Here is a 21,668-nt window from a genome sequence, read left to right on the forward strand (position 1 = left end):
AGGGTTAAAAGAAACAATCTGGTCGAAATTGAATAAGCGAGGAAATGCACGAGAAGCACCGTGAATGTAGTGTCAGTGGTCGTTTTAACTCGGGGACGACGGTAGCGCCGTAAGATAGTCGTGTTTACAGATTCGCCAGTGAGTTCTACAACGTCACGTCAAAAAGTGCAACAAATTTCTACCACCATTTACTATGTAAAGGTGCGTTTACCCGATAGAAGTTTGATGCGATAATCGGTGATAATAGGAACGTTCTGTGTGTCACGGCACGTTGTTTAACGGGATAGGGATTACTCTCGGGAAGAAAATTGTAAAAGATTTTCTTTAATACGGGAATGCTAATCGTTAGGATGGCCGCCATTTTGTCCGGAGGTGGCCCGGTTGAGTGAACGGGGCGAAAATAGTTGCTCCCTGGACACACCGAGGATTGTTGAAATTGCATAGGTACCGGTTACGTGGGATCTATTCACTTATCTCTAATTATCGAAAGAAATCTGACTGTTCGTGGAAAGAAGTGGCGCATAGATGAGAAACATCGAGATTTCTGTTCTCGTCGCCGCTCGACGTTAAGTCCTTTGTAAGCACGCCGTATACGTATTTCACGCGTAATTCCAAGCTAATTTAGCGACGATCGTTCGTGAAATTCTTTAAGTACGATGATGGTTTTCGATCGGCAGGAAGCAGACAACGGGTTGCTCATTTCCTGATTCTAATTTTTGACGGTTGACAGTTCGGTACGTTTGACGATTACACCCGAGAAATAAAAAGAAGCAGCGAGAGAAAGAGATCGAGAGGAGAGCGAGACAAACCCGGAGAGAGAAAGAGATAGAGAAATAATTCGCGACATGACATCGTACCTTTCATGAATTGCGAAATTCCAAAGAAATACAGAGACCCTTGGACGTGATTATTAGTTCCGTTTACTGGTTTACGTGCGAATCCGAGTGACTAGTAAACGTTTATGAAAGAATCGTTTCCTTGCTCAGATCAAGGCGAATAATTGGAATTTGTTAGCTGAAACCTTAACAAGATCATGCTGTCATACGATTTATAGAATGTGCGAAACGTTCTACGTTATCTATGTTGTCCTTCCTCCGCAAGAAAATTTAAAATGCGTTAAAATTTTTTGCTGCTCGACTCTGAAATATTGACGGTGTACGTACCGGTGTCCCTCGAGGCGAGCTCGAATTACATGGTTCTTGTCTTACGGATTTTTCGTCCATTCTAGTTTTCCAATTGGCTAACTTTTTCAATGTTTTTCAATGTTTTTCTATTTTATGTTTTGGGCCCGTTTTTTGCAGAATTAATATTTACACAGTATTAGACCATAAATAATAGTACACTTGTTAATGATATATATAGAATAATGAGAGAATTAATATTTGATGGATATACTAAGCTGTTGTAAAACTTCTTTACTAACATAAGTATTCTACAAGATTAAGTAGTATTTATTGTCCTACTATTGTTATAGCTTCTTAATTGTTAGATTTGTATTGAAAGATTATATTTGAAAATGTATAATATTATTGCAATAACTTGTACAAATTTCGGTCTTTTTTTATGAAACTTTTGTTATTTTGTTTCAGATAATGTAGGTATAGTTTATTCAAACAAGGCCTTTAGGGTATAATTATATTTAATGTCAGTGAATGAGTTGGATGATTGTTATTGGTGGTGCGATTATTGGACCAAAAGGTATTGAGACAATTGGAATATAGCAAAGAGCGTACAAAATGACGATTGCCACAAGAGGCCAAGGAGTAGGCATAGACCCTCCTGACAGCCAGCAAAGTACACAGGTATATGATTTATTTTTATATTAGTTAGTCATATATTGTTCATTTAAACTAACTGTATTTAAACTATGTTTAAGCTATATTTAAAGTAAATTTTGTTTGCAAAATTTACCATATTGTTTTATGTATAATTGTTATAATGTGGATTTATATGCATTTACATCATTAAATCGTATCATATTATTGAGTTAATATTGTGTATATGTATAATAATAGATGCACAGTCCATCGGGCCCACAACAATTAGCTGACACAATGTCGGGACTTCAACTCACGGAGAATGTGGTACAAACAGAATGCACCAATGATACCTTAGCTTCAGTAGAGGATAGTAATCAGCTCCATGGCGAGCCAGATTTTCCTGTTGCAAAACTCAATATGCTTCATGAAAAAATATCTAGTCCACGATGGGTTGTACCAGTTCTGCCAGAACAAGAGTTAGAGTGCCTGTTACAAGCCAGTATCGATCTTTGTAAAAAAGGTTATAATAAGCAATTTCAAAATTTTATTTAATCGAGTAAATAATTAAATATAAATTAATGATTTGTTTCAATGTAACAATAAATGCAAATTTGTACTTAGGAATTGATGTACAAAGTGAAGCGTGTCAGCGCTTTTTTCGAGAAGGACTCACTATTTCTTTTACCAAAATATTGACTGATGATGCAGTAAGTAGTTGGAAAATGAACATTCAAAATTGTATTAATGCAAACTGCGAGCGATTAGTGGATCTATGTATCCTGAAACTAGATGAGGACTGGTTTCCTCTTCTTGATTTGCTGGCAATGGTTTTTAATCCTAGTAATAAGTGAGTTACATTTTTTCCTATGTAACTGAAGATATGTTATTTTTAATTTCTTATTTTGTATTGCTGACATTATACTGATTTGTAACTTTTATTTCAGATTTCATACATTTAATGCTGCAAGGGTCTCTGAAACTGTCCCTCCAGGAAGTGATATTCCTGATGAACAGCTTTATGCAAGGCCACCTCCTGATTCAAGAAGTCCTCGTGGTTGGCTAGTGGATCTCATAAATAGGTTGATAAATGATACTATTATAATATTTTTTTATGATTTTATATTTTATACATGTCATATAAATTATAAATTACTTAATTTTTTTTTCTACAGGTTTGGAAGCCTTAACGGATTTGAAATTTTGCTCTCTAGATTTCAGAGCGGCCGAAATTTAACAGTACCAGTTATTTACGCTTTAATCAGACCTTTTGGTTTATGTTATGAACTACTTACTGTTCACACAATAGTTAAATATCTGATGCCTATTGTGGTAAGCATTTTATGAAAGGTATTAAACAATTCAATTACATTTGAATCTATACCAATTGGACATTTTTATGTTTATAGGAAATGGTGCCTGTAATTTTGAATAATTTAACTGATGAGGAATTAAAGAAGGAGGCGAAAAATGAATCAAAAAATGATGCAATATCAGCTATAATCAAAGCCGCCAAATGTTTAGTTTCACGAGTACCACACCAAGAGGAAATAATTAAAAATTTGGGAATTCTGAGACTGAAAATGATATTGAGACTCTTACAAATTTCTTCATTTAACGGAAAAATGAATGCTTTAAATGAAGTAAATAAAGTCATTGCCACTGTTAGTTTTTACCAACATCGAAATGCAATTGTTGAAGAAGAGGAATGGCTTACTGCGGAATGCATGGCTGTAAGCTTAATTAAAGTTTGTTTCAATTTGTAAATCATATCGACAAATATTGATAAATAATATTATTCTGTTTAGAAATGGATAAAGGAAAATGGAGTATTAGAAATTGTTTTAAGAGATTCGTTACATCAGCCTCAATATGTTGAAAAGTTGGAAAAGATTTTACGCTTTATTATAAAAGAACGAGCATTAACTTTAGAAGATTTAGATGCTGTTTGGGCAGCACAAGCCGGGAAACATGAAGCTATTGTGAAAAATGTTCATGATTTGTTAGCCAAACTTGCTTGGGATTTTAGCCCTGAGCAACTTGACCACTTATTCGAATGTTTTCAGGTGTTCAATATTGTGAAACTATAACAATCCTTATTCTATTGATTATTATAACTCAATTAAAATCTTTCTTATTCTAGATGAGTTGGAAGACTGCTAATAAGAAACAAGGAGAAAAGTTATTAGAATTAATTCGGAGATTAGCAGAAGATGATAAAGATGGTGTAATGGCACATAAGGTATTTTTATGTTTACATTATATTTATGCATTGTTACATTTTTACATTATTTAAAATTTCGTATCACTGTATATATAAAATATACTATTGATTTTACTCAAGCTTAATTGTATTTTTCGTTAATACTAGGTGTTAACTCTTTTTTGGAATTTGGCTCATTCTGACGAGGTGCCTACAGAAATAATGGATCAAGCATTAAATGCTCATGTAAAAATTCTTGATTATTCGTGTTCACAAGAAAGGGATGCTCAAAAGACAATTTGGTTAGACAAATGCGTGGAAGAACTAAAGAATAGTGATAAGTGGGCTTTGCCTGCGTTAAAACAAATTCGGGAAATATGCTGCCTTTATGAACCAAACCCTAATATAGCATGTCATGGTCAACGGAACCATCATTATAGGTATATTTATCTAAATAATGATGTAGAAGTTAATAATTAACTTAAAACAATTTACAATTGGCATTATTTCTAATATGTTTTATTCTACAGGCAAGATGTTATAGAACGACTTCAAGCAGAACATTCTGCAGTAATTCTCGTGACAAACAGTTTAACAAATTATATGGATAAAATGCGGCAGTTGGTTAAGGAAAATCCAGACATTGATGGAAATACTTACATGCACGATGGTCGCTACAATCATATTATGCAAGTACAGGAAAGACTTAATTTCCTTCGTTTCTTGTTGAAGGTGACATTTGTATTCATTTATTTTGTAATAATGACTTGCTGTAGATCTTTATAATTTTGTTTATATGTGTTTTTTTTGTAGGATGGTCAACTATGGTTATGCGCGGATCAAGCTGAACAGATTTGGCAATGTTTAGCTGAACAAGGTGTATTTGTATCCGATCGTGAAGCATGTTTCAAATGGTTTTCAAAATTAATGGGAGATGAACCAGATCTTGATCCAGCAATAAATAAGGACTTTTTCCAAAATAATATATTACAATTAGATCCGACATTACTTACGGAAAGTGGTATCAAATGTTATGAAAGATTTTTCAAGGCAGTCAATTCTAAGGAAGGAAAATTAAAATTAAAAAGGAGAACGTTTCTAATGGATGATGTTGACCTAATTGGTACAGATTATTTGTGGCGCGTAAGTAAAACTTAATACTAATTATTTTTTATGATAGTAATAGTATTTTGTGTCATTACATATTTTTATGCATCTATTTATTCAGGTCGTGACCAATAGCCCTGAAGAAATAGCAAATCGAGCTATAGAATTATTAAAAGAAGTGAATACTAATTTAGGACCACGACTTCAGTCATCAGTTTTGGCGTTTCACGTGACATATATAGGAGAGTGTATGGACAGATTGAAAGCACATTATGATACTGTATCTGTCTTGAGTAAAGTATACCTTGAAGGAAGGGAAGAACGCGAACAGCAAATGTCAAATAAAATTAAAATAGAAGCTATGAAAATGTGCCGTGTTATGAAAGTGTTACAGGAATATATAAATGAATGTGATACGACATTTCCAGGAGAACGAAAAATATTGCCATTACATAGGTACTAATATTTGTATTTATTTGTAAAAATGATGAATTTTCTAAAATAACAATAATATTCTATTTTATTTGATTACAGAGCAGTTCGTGGGAAACACCTATCTCTTATCATTCGTTTTGCGAATCCTGGTCGTAATGTGGATGATATAGAGATATTTACACATAGCAACGACACTTTGGGGTCATTAAGGCGACAAATATTACGCAGAATTAAGGCAAATGGATCAAATGTGAAACTTGACTTATTTCTTAATGGGGAACCTTTGGAGTCAACAGATGACAGGAAACTACTTTCTCAAACTCCACTGAGAGATAAGATGGTATATATTAATATCTATTTTTTGTAAAACATAGTAATGTCAGAGTAATTAAAGAATAAAACTTTTTTCATATAGCTGTTGTCTGCAAAACTAAGTCAAGTAAACAGCAACTTGCAGAGTTCGCCAGATAGTAGCTCAGATAGTTCTACCAGTTCTCCACACCATCCATATGATGGGCCAGATGCAGAAGCAGAAAACAGTTTACCCGGAGTGGTATGTTAATTTGCGTTCACATATAAAAAAAAGATTTTTATACAATTCATTATAAGTGCAATATTATTTCTAGATGTTTATCTTATAACTTGAAAATTTAAAAGTTTCCTGTTTTTGTTACAGGTCATATCGCAAAGATCGCAGTATGCTACATTCTTCTTTCAGTTAGCAGATCTTGGATGTAGTCTTCAACACGCGCAATTACGCGATGGTGCAAGAAACCTTTTACAACTGGTGCCACCAGATACACTTACTGTATCACGATTGCAGTCGTTATTCGGTCATTGCAAAGAAGACGACAATTTAGATAATGCTCTTTGTAATGAACAAAATACTACAGTAGATTCTTTATTTTTTACTGCAAGTTCTAGCCAAGTTTTATACAATTTAGAGGTAAAGTTTGTGTAACATTTATATGTTTTTTTATTATGTATACCTCTCGGACAATTCGTAATAAATTATTTATATTTCAGGTTTTATATAGTTTATTAATGCCAGTTTTAGATCCAATGTCAGAAAGAGCGTTTGAGTTTCAATGCAACTTTATAAAAAGTGGCGAAGCTGGTGTTATTCTTGAAATGTTAACTAAAAATAAATTTCTACCAAATGCAGATGAAACTACTAAACGAGCAGCGTATTTAACGGTGTTAAAATTATGTAAACTCTTATTAACGACAGTGGGTAATGTGATGGCCTGTGTAATGGATGAAGTGCAACAAGCTGGTATTTCGGAAAACCACGATAATCATGTTCACAACAATCGAGGCCCAGTAGCGGTTTTGAAACAAGCCTTACAAAGTGTACCTAATCAGAATACTGAGTATATGTTGAGAAGCGTAGCAACGAACTTGGCGCAGCATTTAGCGCTTCGAATGTTATGTGGAGCAGCGGAATCTGACAAATGTCGGCAACTTTTTATGCAAGCCCTTTCCTGGGAGCTACCAGACGTAGCTACTATTCGTGCCATAATTAGGCTAGCATGGGCAGCATCGACAGGTAATTTAAATAATATAAATGCTTCTGCTGAGATGCTCCATACACTTCACGAAATAAACGAAAAGGAAACGTCAAATAATCCTGACAATAACGATGTGTTAGTATGTAAAGAAGCATTAGAAGTTCTGACAATCGCTTTGGTACTGAATCCAACTGCGTTAGAATCATTATCAAGAGATAAAATGTGGCATACGTTTTTAATAGACCTTGTTCTCTTGAGTACATCGAGAGTGGTTAGAATGGCTGCGGCTGAACAGTTTTTTCTTATATCAACGTGGTACAGTAGTGGTCATCAACCATTACTTTTTGCAATAACGCTACTTTTCACTGTTTTAAACACTACGGTTATGGAGCATGCAAAACAGAGTCATGAGTATTTTCAGCTTTTATGTAGGCTGCTAAACTTTGCACACATGTCAGGATGTCCTCTTCTGACTGCTGAAACATTATTGAACATCGAAATAGCATGGTTAAAGAAAGTACGAGACAATGTTAAAGAAACTGGAGAAAGTCAAGTTGATGAAGCTGTCCTTGAAGGTCATCTTGGTCTTACTAAAGAATTACTAGCTTTCCTACCTCCGAGTAAAAAGTTTGAACTTGGCTCTGATGAAAAACACGGCGTAAATTTGATCAAGGAATTAGTCGAAGATTTTGTATTTCCTGCATCGCGTCTTATGCTGCAACTGCGTAGCACTGGAGAGCTAAGTGCTACGCAAGCGAGCCCAGTATGCACGACTCCTCAATCGACTAGCGCAGCATTTGATTTACTTGTAGGTCTTTGTGTAGGCTGTGTACCTAACATGAAACTTCTAGTCACAATGCTCACTGATATGTTCTACTCTGAGAGAGATGAACCGCTAGTAGAATGGGATTATTTACCACCAGTCGGGCTTAGACCACTGAAAGGCTTTGTAGGTTTAAAGAACGCTGGTGCAACTTGTTACATGAACTCAGTATTACAACAATTGTACATGGTTGAAAGTATAAGAGTCGGACTTTTGGCTGCAGAAGGTGCAGCGACAGATTTGAACGAAGATTTTTCTGGAGAAGAAAGAATTGAAGGAGAACAAACGATAGAAGCAAACGATAATGATACAAATGAAGAAAAATGTGGAGCAGACGAATCTCGAAAGGAATATAATATTGGTATTTTAAAGCAAGTTCAAGCAATCTTTGGTCATCTAGCATATAGCAAATTACAATATTATATACCTAGAGGTCTTTGGAAACACTTTAAGTAAGTTTACATTTACATTGTAAATATTGTTAAATATATAATTGTCGAAGTGTAATTATCATCTTCATGTCATTATTGATGTTTTTATTAATATTATTTTTAGACTTCAAGGTGAGCCTGTAAATCTTAGAGAACAACAAGATGCAGTAGAATTTTTTATGAGTTTAGTGGAAAGCTTAGATGAGGCACTGAAAGCCTTAGGACATGAACAGATAATGAGCAAGATTCTTGGTGGTTCATATAGTGACCAGAAAATCTGCAAAGGTTGCCCTCATAGGTACCTTCTTAATTCTTAAATTTTGCTTTTTTCGGTAAACTGTAATACCGCATTACATTATCTTCAGATATTCCAAGGAGGAGCCGTTTAGTTTGATAAGCGTGGATATTAGGAATCACAGTAATTTACTGGACTCTCTTGAACAATATGTGAAAGGAGAATTATTGGAAGGTGCAGACGCTTATCATTGCGACAAATGTAATAAAAAGGTATAAACTTCATATATTTGTAAAGCATTTACGCATAATTCACGACATTTATTACATATTCCATTAACAAATTATATTTTTAGGTCGTAACAGTAAAACGATTATGTGTAAAGAAGTTGCCACCTGTTTTAGCGATACAATTAAAAAGATTTGAATATGATTACGAAAGGGTTTGCGCTATTAAATTTAACGATTATTTTGAATTTCCAAGAGATTTGGATATGGAACCTTATACTGTTTCTGGGCTCGCTAAACTGGAGGGAGAAGTTATAGACTGTGATTACGAGGAATCGGTGAAAGGGACTTGTACTAAATATCAATTAACTGGCATCGTAGTACATAGTGGCCAGGCTAGTGGTGGTCATTATTATTCGTATATCCTACATAGGTACTGAAATATTTATGTATGCACACATTAATATTTACATAATGTTTTTAATACACACTTATTTATTATTGCATTTTGTATTAGACAAAATGATGGCGTTGCAAAATGGTATAAGTTCGACGATGGCGATGTTACGGAATGTAAAATGGAGGAAGAGGAAGAAATGAAGTCGCAATGTTTCGGCGGTGATTATTTGGGGGAAGTATTTGATCATATGCTTAAAAGAATGAGTTACCGAAAACAAAAACGATGGTGGAATGCCTATATGTTATTTTATACCAGATTAGATGTAGAAGAAAATTCTTTAATGAAAAGTGTTAATGAATTATCCTTGTGTAAGTATTGCTTAAAATTCTTGTTTGTTAAAAAGTTGTATTTACTTACTATAAAAATGTTATAACTTTTAGATACGAAACTAGGAGTTATAAAAATGCCCCCAGCTATCGAATATAGTGTCAGAAAACAGAATATCAAGTTCATGCATAATCGAAACCAGTTTAGCGCAGAATATTTTCAATTTATTAAAAAACTTGTATCTTGTAATCCCCATAACATCAATAGACAAAATATGAATGAAAAACTTGTAAGTTGATTTAGCAAATAATTTTTTTCAATGTTTGTATCAAACATATAATCTTTAAAAATTATATTTGTAGAATCCAGAGCAGGAAGAACTTGCAATGCTATCCGTGCAGTTAGCATCGAGATTCCTGTTTTACACAGGTTTTCATACTAAGAAAACTTTGCGCGGTAACGCAACGGATTGGTATGACATTGTTTGTCATCATTTACGTAGTAGCAAAACAGTGCGATCCTGGTTTGCTCATAATGTCCTATTTAATCATCCACATAGGTATTGGGTTTTCTTGAGTATACATGTATCAATATAAGAGAATTTATTGTTTAACAAAATGAATTTATTGTCTTTAGATTTTGCGAATATCTTTTGAGCTGTCCTAGTACAGAAGTTCGAACGGCATTTCTCAAAATTTTGGTATTTCTCGCACACATTTCCTTATTGGATGGCCCATGCGTGCCGCCTAGTTTAAACGCACCAAGTAAGACTTTTAGTTATATTTATTATTCTTTCAAACAGACTAATAAGATATAATTTGAAATATTTGTTCATAAATCTTTATTTCCAGCTATACTTTTAGATCCAACAGCAACACTGAGTGATCATTTATTGCATGCAGTACTTTCTTTACTTCATCGTGAAATCTCAGATCATGGCCGCCATTTACCACATTATTTCTCTCTGTTTCACACGTATGCATCGCTTGGTCTCGCTGAAAAGGCCCAATTGCTTAAGGTAACTTATACATTGTTTTTCTCATATAAAATCATCTAATAAGATTATGCCATTTATAATTGTTTTTTATCGTAGTTAAATGTGCCGGTTACGTTTATGTTGGTTGCTATCGACGAAGGACCCGGACCTACGATAAAATATCAGTATCCTGAATTAACTAAATTGCATCAGGTAGTTAGTATGTTGATACGCTGTTGCGATGTGTCATCGAAAGCACACTCGAGTCTTGCACAGTCAGGCGTAGCACCTTTACCAAACCCATATGGTGACCCGGCATGTCAAAATGAATATTTGATGCCTATTCAGCCGCAGGCAGCAGATATTCTCTTCGTTAAGAACAGGTAGATATTTCTTAAATAAAATGCATTTAAAATATAGATAAAAGGTAAATATGAAAAGTATGAAGTATATTGATACAAACTGCAATTTCTGTCATCTAGTTATATGAAAAAATTGATCGAAGATGCAGACGTTAACGTTACTGAAGATACAGTGAAGTTATTGCAATATTGTTGTTGGGAGAATCCTCATGTGTCACGAACCGTTCTCAGTGAATTATTATGGCAGATTGGATTTTCTTTCGCACATGAAATAAAACATCATACTGACCTATTACTTGCTGTACTTCTTATGGAGGACTCGTGGCAAACTCATCGTGTTCATAATGCTCTGAAAGGTACAACCGTTGCAGGTGTAAGTTTTTAATTTAAGAGGTATTAAAACATGAGATCGTAAAATGTAATTGTCATTAGGTGTACCAGATGAAAGAGAAGGTTTATTCGAGATAATACAAAGAAGTAAACATCATTATCAGAAAAGAGGTTATCAATGCATTAAATGCATGGTGCAGCTCTTCAGTAAGTGTCGACCTGCACATCAGCTCTTGCATCATAGCTCCGAATTGAAGAGAAAGTGGATACACGCTACCGACTGGCTTCATGAAGAACTCGATAAAGTATTGAACAATAATAATAGTTGATTATGAAGTTACAAGAAGAGATTCATATATTAAACAATATCGATTTTATTTTCAGAGACCGTATGCTTCTGCGGCACCATATACTCATGCGTATAGTAATTGGTCTCCACCAGCTCAATCCAATGACTCTGCAAATGGTTATGTTTTGGAGCGTAGTAATAGCGCGAAGAAGACATTAGAAAGAGCATGCGAACTTTGTCCGGATGAAGAACAGGAGGTAGAGGATACAAGCGAAGATTGCACTGAGGAGACAGAAAAGTACCAACCACAGAATAGAGACATATTGCGATCGAGACGTAGTTTAGTATGGGGATGTATAGGGTAAGATTCAAAAACAACAATTTTATTCAATTTCATTTATCATTATACATTCCTTATTTAAAACATAAATCATTCCTGCTTCTTTCTTCAGTTATCCTGACGTCACTGTAATGCAACAAATGCAAGAGGAACAACAATCTCAGCCTAGACCATCTCCAGTTCATACTCCTCTTTGGTCCCAATCCCCGGTTATACTCACACCACCAGCTCATCAGTTACATAGTCCACAGAACTGTGAGTCGTCACAAAATACCAGCCAGGATCCATAATGAACGCTACATATTGACGTTCTACCAAGTTGCTGCCTCGGTGAAACTGTTTCAAGATATTTAGACATTACTGCGCCAGCAGCTTGGTGCCGAACGATAGAGGCACCTGTACAGATATAACTCGCAGATTTGTTCTTATTTGCTGGTATTCACGAACTTGCATTTGCAACCTGAGTTTTATTGTGGGCAGTTACTTTCATGAATGATACGATGTGGCATAGCTATCTGCACTATTGAGAAAAAAAGAACGATGTTAGAAACAGCAGGCGATTATTAAATAAGTAAGAACAGAATTTCTACGTATTAGTTGAGGCAACGAGAATTCTCATCGTAATTTTTTCTTGCTCCTAACGTTCGTGCATTCCCTCATCTTTTGCATCTATATAATAATTTGAGCTTTTGAATTTCGATAAAAGGAAGGTTGTTTTGGTAGAAAGAAATCTTCTGAAGAGAAATTGATACGAAGAGGAAAAAGGAACAATTTAGATAAGAATTACACTTGCCTCGATTAATGCATACGAATTCAAGTGTAGGAATACGATAAGATTGTATAAATGTATAGCGAATAGTGTTATGGAATCCCGTCTCTGCCGAATAGAAAAGAAAGGTATAAAAAAAAAGAACCTAACTTTCCGTATGTCTATGTAAATTTGTTACTAATAAAAAGTTAAAAAATGAAACTTTCTAACGATCGAAGGATAAGGCTAAAAAATACAGTAGTTTCCGATTTAATTGAAAAGAGAGCAGAGTTAACAAGTCAAGAGAAGAGAAAAATTACACATCTATCGATATTTCACTATTTTAGTCTTTCAAGACGAAGTAAACGAAAAAATTTCCTTGTACTTAATCTCGAGTATCAAAAAAAGAAGAAAAGAAAAAAAATATAAAAAAAGGAAAAAAGAAAGAAAAATAAAGAAAGGAAAGCCACTCCTCTGATGCAGACGTTTGTGCTGTATGAGAATCTAAACATACACCAATGAGATGCCTCCCATTGTGCTTTCTCTCAGTTCATCGAATTTGAGAAGAAGAGTTGTGTCCTTGATATCATGCGACTCCATTTTGTATCTTAGGTAGTTATTTAAGAATCGAGTTGTTGCTTCAAATTTTCATTGCTTATATTTTTGTCTGTTATGTTTTTTCGGCTCTTTATGAGAAATTAACGAAAAAGAAATTGATCAAATGAAATTCAAGTGGACGGTGCAGTTGACCGCTCAAAAAGTTATTCGGATAAGAAACGACAGTTATGACGGGATGTTTCTACTTTAAATAGTAAAGATGGATATTAAAAAAGAGAGAAAAAGGAGGCAAAATGGATGGATCAATTTGTGTTTATTATAACGAGTCGCAGTGCAGCAAGAAAGAAAAATAAGCCTTGTTCGAAGTCCAAATTTTTACAAAACGAAAAACAAATAAAAAAAAGAAAAAAGAATAAAAGAAGGAATTGAAGAAAGCGTGACGGTAGCGACACAAAAAGGGTATGAAACAAATATAAAGAAAAAACACTAATTTGTATCGTTCTAAGGTACGATCCATCGTTAAGAAAGAAGAGCTGTGGTCTTTTCGCAGTATTATAAATCGATTCTTAGTTTTCAGTCGACAAGAAAAAGGACAGATGTGTTAGATGTTATACTGCTTGTATACTGTTCGACATTTTATTGGGCATACAACGGATAAACGACGAAACATAGGAAAATAAACGATGACTGCGATTCTTTAACATATGAAATGGCCATAGCTCTGACTTATTAAATAACATGTGTTATATAGATATTATATAAATAATACTAAAGAGGAGGAGAAAAAGAGAAAATAAAGTCACGTGTAATGAGGATATAAAGCAAGCCGTGTGTATACATAGGAATTCGTGCGATGAGAAAATCAACGACTATGTCAAGACACCAGGAAATAACGACATATTGATTATACTGTTCGTATTTATCAAATATCCACGTTAAACAGTGTACCAAATTATATAATAGCTACTATCGGTTAAAAATAATAATAATGGTACCTAATCTTACTCAGAATATGTACATATGCAACTGCTTTTTATATGTGATAAAAATTATTATATTCCTATTATACATTGAGGTTAGTATGTTATTGTAAATCCTGGTTTTTTGTACACAGACTGTATGCTAAGTTCAATTTTTTTGTTAACGGAGAGAATGTAGTCTATAATTATTTAATATTTAATTGTATCGCTGAAAGAATAAGCGTAACACGTCTTGTATGATATACATAACTTGATTACTTTCTAACAATCAATATCAGATTTAAGTGATCGAACCTCGAAGTTTGTGTCATGATATAATACTACTAGTAGTGTTATTTCTTTTTCTTTCTTTCTTTCATATTTCGTTCTCTTTTTTCTTTTATTTCTTTCGAACGAGCGATGATAGAGCTAGAAGGATATGGACATCAAGGGGGAAAAACAGATGTAAGACAACCGGGTACACGATTCTAATCCATGATTTATATAACTATTGTCCAAAAACTTATCGAGCGATTTCTTCGAACTATCGAACATTCTCATATTTACTACGAATTCTATGCGAAACGGTGACGGATCTACGAGAGTCGATCAAGATTGCCGGTCATTTTTAATGCGGTAGTTGCGAATAAACACGCTTGTCTTTTTATAGTCGACGGAAAAAGAAAACGGTTGATGCAACATTTATACATTTTCTTTTCTGCACGAAATGTTACTATACAGAGAACAACAACGATGAAACATGATACAAAAAAAGAGCAAAAACGAAAAAGAAAACGATATATTCAAATCTCGATAATAAGCGAAGGTTACTGATGCGATGCGTTAATCAAAATCAAAGGCAAATGCATGTGAAGCAATGAAAAAAAGAAAAAAAAGTAAAGTTATACAGTTGCATGCTTAAGCAAAGAAGAAAATGACGCTTGTACACAAAAACAAAAAAGACGCGGAAATGAGACAAAAAATAGAGAAGCAGTTACAATAATTCGAATTCCAAGCGAAGTGAAATTTCATAAAACACAAAGTAAAAAAAAAATGACAAAAGGAAAATACAAAAAAAAAAGATGGAGGAGAAGAAAAGAGTCCCTCGTCGATGTTCGTTTAGTTTTAGTTGTAAAGGTAATTTTATGTATTAACTCGATCGACGCTCTAGTCAGTAAAATTAAATAAACGGAAGGAGATTAACGAACCTCGTTCATTTAGTAGCGTAGAGTATCTTGAAATCTTTGTATTTTTTGTTTCCAGTATGACGATTGTTCAAACGATTTTGTTTTTTTTCCTTCTCTTTTTGTTTTAAATAAAACGACGTAAAGGAAAAACGAGATTTCCAAGAAGCTAATAAACATGTACGCGCATCCGTTCGAGGCATGTCTTTTCGATGGTATCAGAAACTACCATGGGACACATCCGCTACTTTCGTGGTGCTCGTGTTTCTCCATTTGCCTTTGACAACTTCCTCCGAGGCTATTTCGAGAATGAAACAAAGTAAAACAAGCAAAGCGATACGAATGAAACAAAAGAAATCGAACAAACAAAAAAAAAAAAAAAAAAAAAAAAAGGAAAATGAAGAGAAGAAAGATAGGAGGAACGAAATGATTCAACAATGAAACTACCTCGTTAAGCGGTCAATGTATTTACAATTTACACGCGTATTGATTTCATTGCCAAAACCCTTTGCGCTCCATTTAATCATTTAACGAAAATACATTTCCTCTTTCGTTTTGAGCATTTTTTTTGTTCGACGAGAAATAACATCTAATACTTTGGATGCTGATGTTCACGATAGATTAGAAAATGTTGTACCAATGGTAGATTTTTACTTTAAATAAATCGCAGATAAATTTCATAGCGGAGCAGCACGCAAGGAATGGTAGATCGATTATAGTGGCATCGCGAAAGTTAATTTATTCCAAATTGTCTTTTATACGCGAAAAGAAATTGGACTGCAAAGGGTTAACGCTGGCAAGAAGCTGTTCTTCGCTTTTAGAATGTCAACCGCATTATCCGATACAGCAGAAGTTTATAAGTTCACATTTTTCTCTCTTGTCATTGAATTCCGTTCGCAAATGTTTTGGATCGGATTGTTCATTGATATTTTAAGAAAGATTGATACACACGGGACGATCCATTTTTATTTACGAATTGATCTATATAAGGCTAAGGGGGACAGGAAAAAGAAAAAAATCTATTAAATTGACTTTCTAGTAATTTTACTAAAATGAAGTGCCATTTGAAAAAGACGTCGAATAATCTTCGGATAACCTCACTCTAATTATATCTTTGATACTTTCACGCAATCTAAACGTCTTATTTAGTAATCACTTTATTCGTAGGAATTTTTTCACTAATCGTACGTTTGTAGATTCAGATGGATCGTCCTTCGCCTGTTTTACAGATTATAAAGCGTATAAAAAGATATCTAAATCCCTGTTACGGTTCTCAGTTTCAGCACGTGTCTAAAGAGATGATTTAAATAAACGAAGAAATTATAAACAGAATGTTGACGGTACCATTTTTACTTTTGTCGAATGTCTTTGTTCTTTTTTGTTTGTTGTTTGGAACGCGTAAAAGAAAGAGATGTGGTAATGAGGAGAAAAGAGAGATCGTAGCAGGGCCGACGGAAGCTTCTCAGAAAATAACAGAGGCTTGTGATTCTATCGGAACTTGTGATTTCTTTCACGTGAATCTGCTCACGTGTGTACGAATAAAGTCGTTCGACATCGACATTCGTATGATGAAACGGTCGAGTATAGTATGGAAACTTAGTCGGTAGATAATTAAAGATTATATAACGCTTGAACTCGTGTTCCAAATCGACGTTGGACATTGGAAAACGTACTTTTTTTTCTCTACTTCGCCACTCGCGCGACGAATGCCTCTTTATCAAAAATAATACAGCGTGAAAAAATGAAGCGTGAAATTTCGCTAGACAAGTCTGAGGGCGTTGATAATCAAGCCAGTCGGTTTCAAGCTGATTCCGCACGAAACCAAATGTAAAAGATAGTGTGTATATACTTTGTGTCCGTCAAATATACGCTTTTGTTCAATTTTTTCTTTTTTTCTTTGTTAACGTTGGTAGACGCTATTATGTTCGTGTGTAAGGAAGTAAATATCTGTTTTCTTTCAGTAAATTCTGCACATGATTTTTGCAATGAGATTCGTGCGGTTGTGTCTACGAAACGATACGATCTTTAATAGTAATTACAATTGTATTTAACTATATGAAAATAACGATAGAATTGTACGCGGAGAGAATTAATCGTGGCTGTTTGTTCGAAATGTATTCGAATTAAGAACTTTTATCGGAAGTGGATGATCACTCGGTTCGATTAACAGCGCCGTAGAATAATTCTAATCGTTAGATTTACGAAGTATTACACGATACCACAGATAATATCGAGTAGAATATTTAATATTCACTGTCCTATATTAGGACTATACTAATAAACCTTTCGATCGAGTCACAGTCGACATGTTTCTCGATGCGCAATTACGATCGTCGCCATTGAGAAAAATGAAAAGAAAAAAAAAAAATAAAAGGAAGAGAAAAGGAAATTTCTTATTAGAAATGGTCGACGATGAAACTTCGCTGGTCGTACACTGTCATCACAACTGCACAAAATTCATTGTGTCTCGTAGCGGAATATCGTTTGGTGTTTGTCGTATCGAAAACGACTGCCAGAGAAGGTTTATAAAAAGACTCCAAGTAAAAGAATTGTGTTCCTTATGACACAGCCAGTGAATAAAGGACAACTCAGTGATATTCGCAGGACGAATATAGAACATTGTTCGCATTCCTCGAAGCCGTTTTCGTTATCTGTTTCTGTATTTATTTCAAAGAGCTGCGTTGTGCAGGCATTAACTAGTAGAACTTACTAATACGAGAATTCTATGCGGTGTAGGAAAGGAAATATAAACTAAAAGAAAAGAGAAAAGAGAAAAATAGGAACGAAGAACTTTGGTCGTGTCAGACCATGAATCGATTGTCATAAAGGAAAGGGTAATAATAAATTATTATTTACTCTGAAACGATAAAATCGTCTCGTGGACTTGCTTCGACCAAAACTTTTTCTCAGTGGAAAATGAAGTTTTCTGAAGACACTACGCTATCGTCAAGAATATTCCTCGTTTCTTTGTATCAAATATATATCTTCTTTCTTCACTCGCTAAATAACGTAATTTTCGCTTGCAATTGCCTACGTCATTCGTTGAGCCGCGCTTTTTCTCAATCGAGGCACGGAAACGTGGATAACGACCGATATCGTTTCCACTTTCGCGCGTTATTAATTATATTCGTATCGAGTCGAGATAAACCATCGTGCGGTGTGTGTGCGTGTCGCGCGCGCGCGAGTGTGTGTGTATGCGCGCGCTCGTGCCCCTGAACCTATGGTGCTTCAATAGATTGTGCCTCGTTGACCTTGAGTCTTTTCCCTTTTCATTCGTTACGAGCGTGAAACGATCGCGGATTCTTGTTGGATCATCGTTCCCTCGGTTACCAAGAATTTTCTGGGGCCGAAAAATCTGCCGACATTGAACGTTTCCTCTCGTAGAGGATCGTCGGGTTATTACTTCTACGTTCCTCGATCTTTTCGTTCATCAGATCTTCTTAACGAAGATCGCACTCCTCGTGTGTACGATATTGTTAGGTCTTTTCAAAGAAAAGATTGAATATATGGTTTTAATATCTTCGTAAGGGATCATCGTGGTCCAGGACGATCGAAATTTAACGAACCTCTCTCGGGTGTTTTTCCAAGAGAAAATCCTTCGGTAGATGAGAATTACTCGGGAAAAATTTCCGAGATAACTTCGCGAGATCTCCGAGACCTTGGGGTAAAATTGAGAAATTTCTTCACCTATATATTCATTGGAGAGGGGAAAAATATTTATTGAATGAAGCTTATCACGAGAATACCGTATCATAAGATTTGTTATCTGAATAATCGACGGATGTCTACCTTTAGGCATCTACAAAGGAACTCGAAATGAAACTAACGCTTGCTTCGTAATCGAACATCAAATATATATATAATGACGTTCAAACGAAAGTAATACCAAAAAGTGGTAAAAAGAAACAATAAAATATGATATTCCTAATTTGTCGCGTGTATGTGATTTTTGGACTGATCGATGGATAAATCCAAACAAGACGAAAGAGAGATATACAGTGAAAAGCACGATGAGAAAGAAAACGTAACCGAGTGAAAAACACGCTCTATAAGAGTGGCTAAAAACCGAAGATAAACGCTCACGTCGTTTTGTGACATTATTCGTTTTTTCAAATAGGCGCATTTACGTAAGCATTTTACTTACTCGAACGTTAATCGCAAATCGAGCCAACCGAGTCTGCGATCCTAAGAAAATACGAAAGATAAAGGGAGACAAAGAAAAAGAAATCGACGTGCCCTTCTCTCTCTCTCTATATATATATATATATATATAAACATATTTATGGTCTCTCGCAGACTCTCATTAATACAAATATTAATTAAGATTATATATATATTATATTATATATATATATATATTCTCGATTTAACCGTGCATGAGCGATCGTTTTCATCCGGGGGGTCGCAGACGACGGTTCGCCACACGATCTACGGGGCCCTCGATTTCTCGATCGAACGACAAACTCACCTCGTGCGTGATCGGCGTGAAAAGCTTCACCGCCCCTGAGAATCTTCTGTGTATTATTTCTAACAGAATGTAATAAAGTATGGTTGAAAAAGAGGAATAACACCAACTTAATCGACCTTCTTCATTTCCATCTCTATCCTCTCTGCTTCACCGTGACCGAAAAAATGTTAAAACAAATTTATCTTAATACGTAGTTAATACTTGACGTCAAAATCTTTAGCGCTTCTGAGAATCTTTTGCGTATTACTTCAAATACAATATGTATAATAAATAGATGTCAGCTTTTTGTATACTTACAGAAAATTTCATAGTGCAAAGTTAGTAATTCAGAAAAATAAAAATGTATTCCAAATTCATGAAAAAGGAAAGTGTATATATAGGAAACTCTGTACGTGTCACTTCTTAGTTTTAAAGAAAACTCAATGTTCCATTTATTTAAATAGATAGTACAGACAAAAGCCTAGAAACAATTATTATTATTGGTTGACACTTATATTTCTCATTACACTACAGAGGCGACGTTGGACTTGTCACTGATACCATCTTCTAACATTATTGATAACTATTTAGAGAGGCTAATTGCGCCTAAATGCTATACTATGGTATGGTATGTTAGAACATTCTTCGGTAAGAAAAAGAAAATTCTTCAGTTTTACCATTCACGGTGTCTTCTGTAAGTACTCTTCGATTATTGCTGACCGCAGTATCGAGTGAAAGAAATCTCGGGCCAAAAATTCCATAAGAGTATAAATCTACATAAACACTCGTAATCTAGCGACGAAATACCGTTTAAAGAGAAGAATTTAATTGACTCGTCTGTTGTTTTTTGCATTCCCTTTGTTTCATTGCAATCGACAAAGTTTGAAGTTCACTTGTCTCAATTTCGACTATCAAATTTTTTTGCCACTATGTTGCAAAGCAAGAAAAAATGTTGTCTTGCATAAATGCCGATAGACACGGGTTACGATTACTTTTGCTCGTGTAAGATATGTATTTGTTAAAGATATTCGTAACTGAAAAACTATTTGGCAAGCGTTGCATAAGTGTTTTTATCGACATGGAACATTTTTTACCCGTTGTCCTTGAAATTTTGTCCTTACAACAGACTTCAAAGTTTCAAGTTGTGTAAGTTAGATAACCATGGGATTGACTGATAAGTACGTAATTATTATATACTATCGGTCGTATCAAATAATGAATCACAGATACTTCCCATTCGATTCCGATTATTTCACAATGTGACGCCTCATTCATTAGCACAAGAAAATTTCGTTTGATCGCGTGATGATGAAAATCTAATCTAAAATCTCTTGTACGTACATACATATGATACATACACATATGATTACGGTATAAGGGATGGAATAAAATTTGACAATGAATGATCGATTTTAATATCGATCGATTTATCGTTAATCTCTCGTATTAAATCAATTTTCGAGATCTATAAAGAAACTACGCTATATTGGTTTGTCAATCGTAATTTCTTTTAACATATTAACGAAACGCTAAGAAGCAAACCTCTATGACATACACTATTAGTTAGAAATTTTAAGATATTTACCTTGTACGTGCATTTGTATCACGTATTTGTAACATATGTATTTGGTATGAATATTTATGATCGATAGCGCGTATGTATGTTTCGTCATATAACTAAAATAAAATTTTCTTGGATAACTATTTGCAAGGATGGCAACAACATTAAATAATTAACGCTCGATGATCATAAAAGTGAATTGGAATAGAGTTTAAATTGAAGCGAGGGACGCATTATATATAACGGGTATCGTTATGTTCATTAATTATATCAATAATTGTTAATTACATGCCAGTGTTGATTTCAAAATACAGCGAGCGATTCATCTTCCGCCTTTCAGGACAACACACGCGTCTTTCACTAACTCTGCAAAGATAAACGGTTTCTGGATAAAGCAAATAATTTTATCTGTAATACTAGTGGACACGCTACCTCTCCCGAGGTTATCTTGGCAATAG

The 21,668-nt window shown here is 34.5% G+C and overlaps 1 protein-coding gene and 1 long non-coding RNA gene across 6 annotated transcripts; one reads left to right on the forward strand and one right to left on the reverse strand.

The window, feature by feature from the left end:
- The first annotated feature begins 63 nt into the window (after window positions 1–63).
- On the forward strand, window positions 64–15,613 carry LOC126921610 (probable ubiquitin carboxyl-terminal hydrolase FAF-X). 5 transcript variants are annotated; one of them, XM_050733283.1, is made up of 30 exons: window positions 64–201; window positions 1,590–1,802; window positions 2,016–2,280; window positions 2,382–2,607; window positions 2,705–2,839; window positions 2,933–3,089; window positions 3,167–3,490; window positions 3,566–3,823; window positions 3,901–3,999; window positions 4,129–4,400; window positions 4,491–4,692; window positions 4,774–5,103; window positions 5,189–5,523; window positions 5,602–5,842; window positions 5,918–6,055; window positions 6,179–6,448; window positions 6,529–8,288; window positions 8,392–8,565; window positions 8,633–8,774; window positions 8,858–9,162; window positions 9,247–9,497; window positions 9,570–9,745; window positions 9,819–10,015; window positions 10,093–10,220; window positions 10,308–10,474; window positions 10,550–10,815; window positions 10,915–11,150; window positions 11,227–11,429; window positions 11,509–11,774; window positions 11,866–15,613. In XM_050733283.1, the coding sequence occupies exons 2-30, from the start codon at window positions 1,737–1,739 to the stop codon at window positions 12,041–12,043; spliced, it is 7,767 nt and encodes a 2,588-aa protein (XP_050589240.1). In that variant the 5' UTR covers window positions 64–201; window positions 1,590–1,736; the 3' UTR covers window positions 12,044–15,613. The 5 variants fall into 5 exon arrangements, with proteins under 5 accessions (XP_050589240.1, XP_050589243.1, XP_050589244.1 ...); XM_050733286.1 differs by having other exon boundaries at window positions 11,236–11,429; XM_050733284.1 differs by lacking the exon at window positions 64–201 and adding an exon at window positions 227–577.
- LOC126921641 (uncharacterized) lies at window positions 11,769–21,610 on the reverse strand. The gene is made up of 3 exons (XR_007712486.1): window positions 21,499–21,610; window positions 21,235–21,326; window positions 11,769–12,273 (listed from the first exon to the last, which is right to left on the reverse strand). It is a non-coding gene; the product is annotated as an uncharacterized LOC126921641 (long non-coding RNA).
- Between the last annotated feature and the right edge of the window lie 58 nt (window positions 21,611–21,668).

The sequence above is a fragment of the Bombus affinis genome, chromosome 11, assembly GCF_024516045.1.
Source record: "Bombus affinis isolate iyBomAffi1 chromosome 11, iyBomAffi1.2, whole genome shotgun sequence".
Lineage (NCBI taxonomy): Eukaryota > Metazoa > Arthropoda > Insecta > Hymenoptera > Apidae > Bombus > Bombus affinis.